Consider the following 13594-nt stretch of genomic DNA (forward strand, 5'->3'; position numbering starts at 1 on the left):
CACCCCCAAATGCCCCCCCCCGCCGGCCTGGTCACCCCACGCAGCCTACTATTCAATTGTTTGGTCATCCCTCACTAACCCCCTGCTGGCCTTGTTACCCCACGCAACCTGCTGTTCGCTCGTTACTGTTACTGTGACCGTGTCCCAGACAATTTGCATATTTCTCTATTATCAGTATAGATATACTTAATTTGTCATAGATAAAAATATTATAGTCTTAATTTGCATTTCTCTGATTAGTGACATTAAGATAAAGTCATAACAATTTTATTTCCATCATGTTTTCCTCAGATTTTAATTCGATTTCTAAATTCTAATTAATTTCACAGATTTGGGAATCCCAAAGTGACATATTCAATGATACACAACTAAAAGCTCCAATTTTAGAAACACTATTCCACCAAATAGTTCCCTTGGTTTCCTCATCTAAAAAATAGAGATGACACATATCATATATGGGGTTACTGAGAGAATTTAATGAGATAATGTACTACAGAACAAGCAGGTGGCATTGTTATAAACTTGCTAGATTAAATAGTCAGCTATGTCACCACCTTTATTATTTTCTTAAAGAATTCAGGATTCAAAGTCTTAAACAAATGACAATTAGGTTTTGAACTTTTAGTGTCATTTTAAGCACAAAAGCTCAGAAGTTGATTTCCAAAATCAAGTCTATAATAATGACTTACAATTATATAAAATTTTACATCATTTGAGTAAATGAGTATACTGCATTTTTTCTTTGTTATTTAAAATAATCCAGTCAAGTGCACAAGTTACCATTTTCAGATGATGAATAAGGCTCAGGATTTAGGTGAGTGGGATGTCCAAGGTCACACAAACATTAACATTCCCCAAAATTTTTATTTTAATTCTTTCTTAGATTTAAAAAGACACAAATCCCCTAAGGAAGTTACGGAGTAGAAGAATAAAGGAATCTGACAGAACTATAAGATTGGCAAGTTTTTTACAAAATATATCTTCATGGTTAGAACGCAAAAGCAGAAAACTTTTTTAAATTAACCACAAAATACTCAAAAAACTCAAATCCAAAAAGGTGCTAAAGAATTTTAGTCCCACTGGTTTGATACAGTGAATGCCAGTATTGTATCTATTAATAAGGGACTCGCCAAAACCGGTTTGGCTTGGTGGATAGGGCGTCGGCCTGCGGAGTGAGGGGTCCCAGGTTCGGTTCCGGTCAAGGGCATGTGCCTGGGTTGCGGGCACATCCCCAGGGGGAGGTGTGCAGGAGGCGGCTGATCGATGTTTCTTTCTCATCGATGTTTCTAGCTCTCTGTCTCTCTCCCTTCCTCTCTGTAAAAAATCAATAAAATATATATAAAAAAAATAAGGGACTAAACAATAGAAAGTAGAAATAAAACTAACAAATCACTAAATTATCTACTTTATAAACCAGCAACTGTAGAACTTTACATGTGCCTAATAAGCTATTATTTAAAGTCACCACTGGCTATCATCAACAAATCAACAAACGACAAGTGCTGGAGAGGATGTGGAGAAAAAGGAACACTTGTGCACTGCTGGTGGGATTGCAGACTGGTGCAGCCACTATGGAAGACAGTATGGAGTTTCCTCAAAAAGCTACAAATGGAAATCCCATTTGACCCTGTGATCCCACTCCTAGGAATATATCCCAAGAAACCAGAAACACCAATCAGAAAGAATATATGCACCCCTATGTTCATAGTAGCACAATTTACCATAGCTAAGATTTGGAAACAGCCTCTGTCCCCTCCCTCCTCTGTCCCCTCAGCCTCTGTCCCCTCCCACCTCTGTCCCATCAGCCTCTGTCCCCTCCCTCCTCTACCCCCTCCCCTCGTCTGTCCCATCAGCATCTGTCCCCTCCCTCCTCTGTCCCATCAGCCTCTGTCCTGTCCTTCCTCTGTTCCCTTGAAGATAATAGAGAGTCACTGGGGGATGGGGGAGGCTAGGGGACTGTCTTGGGCGGGGGGAAAAAATGGACACATATGTAATACCCTTTGTAATAAATAATAAAAAATAAAAAGAAAAAAAAATAGACAAGTGGATAAAAAAAATAAAAATAAAAAAATAAAAAATAAATAAAGTCACCATCATTTGTTCCCTTCCTAAGAATGAATACTGTTCAGAGTTTGTGTTATTATTAACAATGGAGGAGCTAAAACTCATATAGCCACTATATTTTCATTTTGTGGCAAATATTTAATCAACTTGCCACTTGATTTAACAAATTAAGTAAAAAAACTAAATGAAGTGGGGTTTTTTTCAGAGTGGACTGTAAACAGCCTTTATTTTTAAGTAAAATAGGACAGAAAACATAAGTTTTGTGAAACTTTTGTCTTTTTATGTGTGCATGTACTAAGTCATAATGTAAAATTTAATTATTAGATTAGAATGGGTCTTAATCAAAAGTTTGAAAGTCACTGCAAAGTAGTCTATTTAGAGCAAAACTACTATACACTTAGTAACCGGAAGAGTGTTAGGGGAAATCAGACTGAATCAAGGTAAAAATCCTCCTTATCGATTGTTCAAGAGAATACGCTGAAAAGATCCTTAAACAATTCTACCACTCACTTTACTAATAAGACAGCATACTTACTCAAGGTCATTCTTCTGTAGTTAGCATGAGAACCAAGCCTCCCATTCTAATTTTCTTTGTACTAAATTGGGCTGCAAAAAGGCACTTTTAAAAAAAATAAACCTATATCAGCATTTAAGTGCTAATTCTGAATTTCCTATTTTGGTCTCTAATAACTAAAAGAAATTGCAGTTAAACACAAGGAACCATTTCCTCAAGTATTACTCTACTAGATTAATGACCATACCAGCTCTCCCATTAAAAGCCTTTTCTAGCTAGTTACTTGGTACTTAGCTTTTTATGGCACTTTTCTTTTCCCATTATGCTCAGTGGTGCATGCAATGCACTAGCTTTAGAAATGCAACACATTGCTTTTGAAAATGCATGGCTGGGGCCATAATATAACCGAAAATTTCCTACATTTCTATATTCTGTCCAAATTTTAAAACCAAAGTACTATAAAATCTAAAAGAGGCCATATTTTTACAATCTGTGTGCCTTACTCAGTATTAGACATTATATATATTTTAGACATTATATATATTTTAAAAGGCCCCATTTAAAAACAGTAAAAATTTGAAATCCTTTATTCCCATCTCTAGACAAATAAATCTTCACAACAACAGGAGTCCGTAAGGACTGAAGCATATAAGGATTGAAGTCTAGCATGTAAGAACTGAAGACTAAACAAAGGTGATCTCTCTACAAAGAGCTAAAAAAAAATTAAACACTGCAGGTGGGAGCAGATTATCACTGCTTCATAAATAAAGCAAAGATTTATTTCTACATCCTGTCCTATAGTCATAATAAAGTCATAACATTACTGGCAAAGAACCCAAAAAGGTACCTCAAATTATTTCTATATACAACTTTGTTTACCCTTAAACAATTCTGTTAATGATTACTAACAAATTTTCAGATTTTAAAATTACTAACATTAGAAATGGAAGATAGCAAGTTATTTCTTCTGACTTTTGAGACTAATGGAGGCTAGTCAAATCAGTGTAGTAAATAGGAATTTCAAACAAATTCAGAGAAGAGGAAATAGAGGTTGACTGAGGTAGTGTCTGTCACACTCAAAGAGGAGAAAATGTCTTAGTTATTCTTTACTTCTCAAACCAGAATATAGTAGTTGAGATATTAAAAAACCCAAAATTTTTATTCCATAGTTCAGTCAACTCATGAGATTACATATGAATTTTTCTCTTAGAAGACTAAGGAAATTTATAGATAAATATATATGTGTTATGAGTATATTTGTAAATTATATTCACAACATAACCTATTTTCCCAACTGAGAATTATAAATCGGAAGCAACTACCACTCATATGCCAAATATGAGCTGTCAAAGTTCACTCACTAATTATTCTAAAATATTATGAAAATAAGTTGAACATATTATTCAACTCTTAAGAAAGGGTGACAATATGATCATCACTGTTAAAAGAAACAGAGTGGGTGGCTGTTTTAAAGAAGAGAATGCTATCCTCCTGGACTAAGGGGTATGGTGGGGAGGTGTGGGAATGACTTTATCCATTGTTTAAAAAATATAAACCTAGTGTTTTTCTTTCTTAAAATCTTTCATGTTTCCCCATAGCTTAGTTATGTTAATCTCTTTAAAAAGTGGATATGTCCTGTCCCATATTATTTTATTAAGTCATTCATAATCTCAAGCCCTAATCACAAGTGTTAGCACAATGACTGTTGCCTTTCAATTTCCACAAATCATTTTTTACATAAGGAATTTATTAGTTGTCCAAAACCCAGACTTACAGAATGTGAGTTTTCATTTTCATTGACACATTAAAATTATTCTCCATATGCCTGAATATCTTATGTTTTTTTAATATTTTTGCTTACAACAAAATGTATTTCCTTTGACAATTTCCACAATTCACTTTTTAATAACAAATTACTCATTATGATAACCTGTCACGATATGTTAACTTTTCTAGGTTTATGTTATATGTAATATCTAATTTTAAAAAAATATTTTACCACTAGCACATCTACACAAATCTTAACATCTTTATAAGATTTCTTAAAAACTCAAGCATCAAATCTAAATATTAAATACCGTAACCGCCCCCCTTCAGGTTTCCCACAGTTCAAGTAAACAGTATAAACAAAATTTAACCCTAATGTGAAATCACTTAATTTGAAAGATAATTCCAACTTAATTTAAATCATTAGGAAACCATGAGCCAGCTACTTACATATTTCTAGTTAGAGCACTAAATATGAAGCGAGGCTTAAAATCCTTCTAAAGCAATTAACAAGATATCCATTGCCAAAAGTTTTTGGGTTTTTTAAAATATATTTTTATTGGTTTCAGAGAGGAAGGGAAAGGGTGAGAGAGAAACATCAATGAGAGAGAATCATTGATTAGCTGCCTCCTGCACACCCCCTACTGGGGATAGAGCCTGCAATCCAGGCATGTGCCCTTGACCGGAATCGAACCCGGGACCCAGCAGTCCACAGGCCGACACTCTATCCACTGAGCCAAGCCAGCAAGGGCAAACTGCCAAAAGTTTTGAATTATGTTTCAGTCATAGTTACCTGTGGCTACAACTCAAAATTAAGTACCACTCAAAGCTTACATTTAATAGTACAATTCTGCCGTATCTGAACCAGACACAAAGACAGATGAAAAATACTGTCAGTTTTTGGAAGCTAAACAGTCTAAAGTTTCCTGAGTCTGTGATAAATTATTTTTTAAAAAATAGCGATCGTGTAATATTAATATTTGTTTCATTGAACAACTAAACTACAGTAACTATGATACTAAATATTTACCACTTGTCATTTCAAAAGAAATACCATACTTATAGCAAGCATTGATTTCACTATTTCTCTTCTAATCAAGTATTAATATTATACTTGAGAAATTACACAGCTGGATAATAGTTCTGTGATAGACCACGGCTAGTTCTATATCAAAATTCTAGTAGACTACATTTGGCCCAAAGTAACACAAGCATCTAATTCCATGATAAAATCTTGTCTTTCATGCAGAAACAAATATAACTCTTCAGCTATTTAAAAACTGCAAATGAATTCACTGCTGGGAAATTCTGACCGGCCCCTAACACAGTCATCGACAAGCAGGATGCAAACACGCTTGTCCAGAATCCCTGCAGTCAGTAGACACCTTTACTTTGGGCAGAGAAGCCTATTATTCCCCCACTGGAACTTCAGGAAAAATAAGCCAAATTAAATTAAATATATTTATGCATCAAAACAAGAAAACACAAAAAGATGCAAATGAAAGGCACAGATACTGACTGATTTTATCCAATAACAACAGTGACTAAAAGTAACACTGTAAATCATGCGATGAATATAACTATGCACATAATTCTCAACACATCACAAAATAGTAGTAATAAAAGGGTCGTTTAGTCCAATCCTTTATCCTCAACACTTCTGAATGAACACCTACCCTCTGTGACTTGGTCTTTGTAAACATTCTAGTCAATAATTATGACTCAAATATAAAATCACCGGTTAATTTTCTGCCTTTACTAGGCACAACAAGAAGTCGATCTGAAAAGGCTACACGTACTGTATGATTCCAACTATTCAGGAAAAGGCAAGGCTACAAAGATGTAACAAAGATTAGTGGTAGCCAGGGGTCAGTCAGGGTGATAGAAGAATGAAGAGCAGTGAAAATATTTTGTATATTCTAATGATGGATATATATGTGTCTGTCCAAACCCACAGAATGTACAACACTAAGAGTGAACTTGAAGGAAAACTATAGACTTTTGGTTACGATTTGTCAATTTAGTACTGTTCTGTCAATATAGTTCAAAAAAGTATTGTTCTGGTGAGTAATGTTTATAATGGAGAACGTTGAAGCTAGCATGTTGGGGGCGTGGGTAGTAGGTACATAAGAAATCTCTGTACTTCCCTCAATTTTGTTGTAAACCCAAAACTGCTCTAAAAGAATTGTCTTGTTCTTTTCCAGTTTTGGTGGCATGAGTAACCATGAGTAGTAAAGTCTCCCTCGGTACCCTCACAAGCATGTCAAATCTACTTTTGTAGAAAAGTCCATTTTGACTATATTCTAGAAATAGTATAATTCAGAACTTTCTTGGATTGGAATTACAAGAAATCTGGCTGTTTTCTCAAGTGGCAAACAAGGATGGTAATTTCAGAGAGCTGCTCCACTTACACATCACTATACTGATATGCAAATATAGCATGAATGCCAGATTACATAAAAAAAGCAAACTGTTTAAAAATCAGCACATTGCTCCCAGTACTTGAGTATTCTGTAAACTAGTTGATAAAAGTGTTTAGATTGAATTTAACTATCCATAAAGAATAACCAAATATTACATTTCAATGTTTCAACTTTTAAAGATCTTTCCTTGCTCACCTATCCACCTTATTCTTGATAACATCTTCTACTTACCCACCCAATCTTTCTTGCTCTATATTCATTCAAACTAGTCTAAAGAAATTACCTTTGACAATTGAGGCAAGGGCATACAATGGAATAAAGTCTCTTCAATAAATGGTGTTGAGAAAATTGGAGAGATACATGTAAAAATTAAACCAGACCACCAACTTACACCAGACACAGAATAAACTTAAAATGGATAAAAGACTTAAATGTAAGTAGTGAAAACATAAAAAATCCTAGAAGGAAATGTAGGCAGCAAAATATCAGACATCTCACATAACAGAATTTTCACAGATACATCGCCTAGGCCCTAGGGCAAGAGAAACAAAGGAAAAAATAAACAAATGGGACTACACCAAACTAAAAACCTTCTGTACAGCTAAAGAAACCAGCATCAAATAAAAAGGGAACTCACTGTATGGGGGAACATATTTGCCAATGATACATCTGATAAGGGCTTAATTTCCAAAATATATAAAGTGCTCATACAAGTCAACAAAAGGAAGACAAACAACCCAATTAAAAAATGGGCAGACGACCTGAATAGACACTTCTCCAAAGAGGACATACAAATAGTCAGGAGACATGAAAAAATGTTCAATGTCACTAATCCTCAGAGATGCAAATTAAAACTACAATGAGATATCACCTCACACCTGCCAGAATGTCTATCATCAACAAATCAACAAACAAGTGCTGGCAAGGATGTGGAGAAAAGAGAATCCTAGTATACTGCTGATAGGAATGCAGACTGGAGCAACCACTATGGAAGACAGTGTGGATGTTCTTAAAAAAATTAAAAATGGGCTTGCCTTATGACCCAGAGATTCTACTTCTGGGAATATATCCTGAAAAAAACCGAAACACTAATTTGAAAGAACATACACACCCCTATGTTCCACAGACAACAGGGGGGTGAGGGCATGAGTGGGGTGTGGGACGGGGGAATGGGGGGATAAGGACACATATGTAATACCTTAATCAATTAAAAAAAAAAAGCTGTGGTACATTAACACAATGGAATACTATGCAGTTATAAAAAGAAGGATCTCTTACCCTTTGAGACAGCATGGAGGGACCTGGAGAGTATTATGTTAAATGAAATAAGACAGTCAAAGAAAGGCAAGTATCACATGATCCCACTTATATGTAGATTCTAATGCACAAAATAAGCTGACAAATAAAATAGGTCCACAGACATGGAAGCATGCAACAGACTGACCTATTTCAGAGGGAAAGGGGAGCAGGGGCAGTAAGAGATTAATAGAAGAACTTATATGCATATATGCATAACCCATGGATAGACAATAGTGAGGTGAAGTCCTGATGAGGGAGTGGGAGCAGGGTGGAGGGGATTAAAAAGGGAATGGGGGGAGAAAACATCTGTAGTAATTCCTACAATAAAGATAAATTTAAAAAGTAAATAAATGATAAATTACCTTCTCTTACTACCTCTACTTCTTAACCTTCCTCAGCTATTCCTTAAATCCACCGCAAATTTTCCACTCTTTTGAAACTATGAGGTCACCAAATATTTGGAGCAAATGTAACAGTGTTAATCTTTGTCAACTCTGCATGTATATGTGAGTTTGTAATAACATCCTTTGTACATATTTTCCACAAAAGGAAAGGCTATTTTTTTCTTTATTACTAACTAGAAGCCTGGTGCACGAATTCGTTCACCAGTGGGGTCCTTCGGCTTGGCCAGTGGGATCGGGCCAAAACCAGCTCTCCGACATCCCCACGAAGGGTCCCGAATTGCGAGAGGGTGCAGGCCAGGCCAAGGGACTCCACTGGTGCAGTTGAGCAGCCTTAGCGTATCATTAGCATATTACACTTTGATTGGTGAACGGCCAACCGGACGACCAGACACTTAGCATATTAGGCTTTTATTATGTAGGACAGAGTATAGATGTTTTAAATTGTAACTTAAGTTATAAAATAGTAGTACTGTATATTCTTTATGGTGTGTGAATTATATCTCAATAAAGCTATTTAAAACACATACAACTCAACCTGGCCAGGTGGCTCAGTTGGTTAGAGCATTGTCCCTTACAACAAAAGGTTACAGGTTCGATTCCTGGTCAGGGCATATAGGTTGCAGGTTTGATGCCTGGCCAGGGTGAGTATGGTACGCAACTGCGCCATCTAATATAGTAACCACATGTGGCTTTTGAACACTTGAAATGTGGCTGGTGGAACTAAAGGACTGAGTTTTAAAACTATACATATTTTTAAAACTGTATTTCATTTTAATTAATTTAAATTTAAATGGCCACACGAGTTACTTATAGATTCTATTTCTGTACTTCTCCCTTGCAAACTAATTCAGAAATATAGAATATTACCAGGGATTTACATCTGCTTACGTGCTTCTTCCTTAATCTCCCTTACTTAGATAATCCTAAATTTTATTGTTAATGACTTAATAACCAAATGCAATATATAATTTCAATAGCCTAATCTCTATACTTCTTATCCTACTCCTTCAAAAATTCATTCTGAACAATTACTGCTAAGCAACTGGGACTTCTCTGCTATATTCTTTTCTTGAAATTTTATTCCCTTGATATTACTACTCTTCTAGTGTTCTATTTAGTCTAACCCCTGGGCTCTTTTTTCCTTTGCTTATCCATTAGTTATTCCTATTTTGCCCTAGTCTCTTCCTCTACTTCTTTCTCTCACTATACATATGTATATCTCCTCTCTCTAGATGATTTCATTTACTTTCATTATTTCAGTTATGACTAATATAGAAATTTGGGGACCATCATCCTCTATCTCTACCTCAGACCTATTTTTTGATGTTCAGTAATACAACCGACAATTGAACTTCTTCCTGGAGGTTTCTACAATGACCTCAAAGTCATCATCTCAAAAAAACTAAAACCACTCTTCTTTCTCATTCCCTCCTTCAATTGACAGCACCATCATCTCGCCCCACCCGCTTACCCTTCTTCATTTTCCTCCAAATTGAATTAATCACTAAACCCTGCATACTTTATCTCCTAAGTATTTAAAGATGCCATTCCTCTAATACGTCTCTTATTCAGACCCTAACTAAACCCCACACCTCTGTACTTTTTAAATTTATTCTCCACAACTATTAATATGGAAATCTAACCAATTTACTTCTTTATTTAGAATTCTTTAGCTACTCTTTACTACCTATAGCTGAGTGTTTGTGTGGAAGGGATGAATGCAGAGTTAAAGAGCATCTATACATATAAAAGCCTAAGTGGCTGTTCGACCATTCAACCGGTAGTTATGATGCACACTGACCACCAGAGGGCCGATGCTCAACGCAGGAGCTGCCCCCTGGTAGTCAGTGTGCTCCCACTGCGGGAGAGCTGCTCAGCTGACCAATCAGCGCCAGACACCGGGCTTGTGACTGGCGAGCGCAGCTGCGGCGGCATGAGCTTCCCCTGTGGACACTCCCCCTACATGCCAGCATTGGCATTGGGAGAGTGGGAGCTGAACAGCACCTGGCTCGGGCTCCTCCCCACTGCCTGCTGCTTCACGCACTAATACATCCCTCAGGGGATGCCGGACTGCTGGTTTCAGCCCGATCCCAGGGCCTGCGGGATCCGGCTGGGCCGAAACCAGCAGACAGACATCCCCCAAGGGGTCCTGGATTGCAAGAGTGTGCAGGCCAGGCTGAAGGACCCCACTGATGCATGAATCCATGCACCTGGCCTTTAGTATAAATATGAGAATGCCTGGAACTCTTCAGCATGTAAAAGAAATAATCTGTTGCATTTCCAAATTTACCTTAATCCGCAATGACCTACCAGTCCAAGTAAGGAGAGTATCCACATAGAGATGAATATATCAGGTTATTAAGCTCAAAACTATTAGTTATCAAGATGATCTTGTCATTATCCTAGGCAATCTGTTTACTTTTATGTACTAATATAGAAAATGTGCACATTAATTATTATTTGATTCACTAATTAGTTTCACCTCTCACTGTTTGGTTTATATGTTTGTGTTCAACACAATACCATCTAAAAAAAAAAAGATCATCTGTTTCTGAGAAGCTAAACCTTAGCTGCACAAAATACATCTACAGAAATAATTAGTGTGGTTTTTCTTAACTAAACTGAATATTTTGATAGAACATGCCCCAGCTGGAGTTGGAGATTGGATCTACCTTTGGGGGTGTGGGGTAGGCAACCAATGGATATTTCTCTCTATCTCACTCTCTCTCTCTCCGTCCCTCCCCCCTGGTTCATAGGTGGAAGTTCAACCACTGCCCCAAGCAGTAAAGCCAGGCAGACTTAAGTTTCTGAATAAGACTGAACAATAAGAATAAAATCATAGTTTGACAAATTTTTTTAAAGATCTGTCACCTTCCCAACTCTAAACCACTATAAAACAGTGTAGTTTTTTCACAATGCCTAGAAGTTCTATATCACTAACTGTAAAGCCTACAATATTATGTTCTAAAGAACTTGTCAGTTTTTAAGTTTATTTCCTTCCACATGTTAATTTTCCCTTCACATTTGATATGGCCTTGGTCATTTGGAAGGTGACATTCAAAGAATTACGTATTATTAACATAGATAAAACAAAATTCCTAGATCATTCAGTTACTTTCATATCCTATTTCAGCTTGGTCCTTTTTCTTGGCAAAAAAGAATATAGATAATGGCATTCTTCATTAAAAAAAAAAAACAAAAAAAAACCCTGCCTTTTACATTCAGTGTCTGCTTCTGAGAATAACCTACGTTCATTTCCTGATGAGGAAATCAAGCTGATACAGGTCAAACAACAAGTAACCCAAAACCAGGTATTTAAACCTAGAATATACTTGTCAACCAAAATGACACACCATTATTTACACCATGAAAACCTCCCAGAGAGATTAAAAAGGAAGCATTGTAACTCCTATGAACTTTTGGGAAAGCTTGGCTTAAAAATCTTTTATAACAAAACTAAAACAATAATTTTGCATGGGCTAGTACTATTCATTGTATAATTTCTGGGCTAAAGACATACTAGTTTTAATTAACAATGTAAGATCACTGCTAGCTAGCATAAGGCTTAAGCACCATTAGGTGGTACAACATCGAATACTTATTGTACCTTACTAGTCCCAAGGCATTTGGCCAGAAGAAAGTCTTTTTTATAGTGGTTATTATTAAATGGCTGTGTAACCGCCAACAAAGATATAGCCAAAGGAAGGTCATTCATGAACAAGGTCGTTCTTATTAAAAAAGAACAGTCTGATCTCAGTAACACACCAGCAGATCATCACTGCAGAGTCTCTGATGAGTCTGAAATATACAAGGCAGGAAGACAGCACTTTCCTAACTCAAAAACGTCCTCCACTATTTCCAAGTTTCCTGCCAGACACTATACTATAACAACAACAAGTAGGCAATGTGTTTGTACCGACGATTTTCACAACTCCTTCTCTAGCAGCAAATCTCACTGGCTATCAATAATCCCCCAAAATCTAGTTTCAATCTCTGAAAAGGTGGCCTCCCCCCGCAGTCTGAGGGAACAGTTAAAGAATGACAAGATAAACTGGCTTAACCGACCACTTTTTGGGACCCAAACCACCGTATAATAAAGTAGGCGGGACTATACCTGCAGTTCACACCAGGCGACCTCCACAGTGGTTTCAGTGTCCAGTCCTTTGTAGACCGTCTTAAAGGAGCCTCTGCCAATTTCTATATCAAACTTGAGAAAGCGGCCGTCGTTGGACATTCCCACGGCCTTGGTCTCCAGCTCTTCGATATCATCCTGTTGCTGGCTCCGTTCCTCTTGGGATTCCTTGGCGCTGCTGCCGCCACTGCCGCTTCTCGCTGATGGAGGCTCCTCTTTGCTCCCCACATGGTCGGGCTGGGAAATTTGGCGGTCTTTGCTGATACTGCTGGGGGCAGTCGAGGCTGCAGGGCCCGGGGCAGCGGGTTCTCTCGGGGCAGCAACTGCGGCGGGAGGCTGCTGGGCTACCTGGGCAGCGACGGTCGCGGTCAAGGTCTCCTCGCGATGGGGCTCCGAAGGAGTACTCTGTGGAACCACTGCGGCGACGGTGGGCTGAGGGAGAGAAAGCGGGAGGCCGGGCAATTCCAACGCCGTGGCGTTGGAGTCGCAGATGACGCTGCGGCGGAAGAAGCGGTGCTCGGTGGTGGTGGTAGTCGCGGCCGCCCCACGGCTGTCCTTGTCCATAGTGTGGCGGCGACGCCGGTACTCCTCAGTCCTGCCAGTCCCAGAGTCTGTCCCCGCCGCGCCCAGTTTCTCCCCAACAGAGGAATCTGAGCTAGAGCCATTCTTGGGGGTAGGCGCCGGCGGCGAGAGGAACAGGGAGCTCGGAGTGCCGCCCTGCTTCTCCGCGGCGCCTCCGGACATGGTCGGTCCGCTGGAGCGAGGCGAGCCGGGCCGAATTTGTGAATGAAGAGAGGGTGAGGGGCCGACCCGGAGGAGCGGTGCAGGTTGGCAGGTACCGCTACGACGGCTCCGGCTCCCGACGGGTTAGGATCAAACCGGACGACTCCTCACTTAGCACTGACAAGTCGCCCCGAAGACGAGGCGGGACACGGGGCCCTGCTGCGACTGCTGCTTCGGCTCACAAGGCGGGCTCGCCGGCGGGCTATCG

At 38.5% G+C, this 13594-nt stretch overlaps 1 protein-coding gene across 6 annotated transcripts in view; it reads right to left on the bottom strand.

The window, feature by feature from the left end:
* Positions 1–13588, bottom strand: part of WNK1 (WNK lysine deficient protein kinase 1) — a 144641-nt gene extending 131053 nt beyond the window's left edge. For all 6 annotated transcript variants that reach the window (XM_006771303.2, XM_006771301.2, XM_006771299.2 and 3 more), the window contains exon 1: positions 12586–13588. In XM_006771303.2, the coding sequence (XP_006771366.1) occupies positions 12586–13347 (762 nt within the window). In that variant the 5' untranslated portion in view covers positions 13348–13588. The remainder of the gene's footprint in view (positions 1–12585) is intronic.
* Positions 13589–13594: the final 6 nt, after the last annotated feature.

The sequence above is a fragment of the Myotis davidii genome, unplaced genomic scaffold (genome assembly GCF_000327345.1).
Source record: "Myotis davidii unplaced genomic scaffold, ASM32734v1 scaffold944, whole genome shotgun sequence".
NCBI classification, from domain to species: Eukaryota; Metazoa; Chordata; class Mammalia; order Chiroptera; family Vespertilionidae; genus Myotis; species Myotis davidii.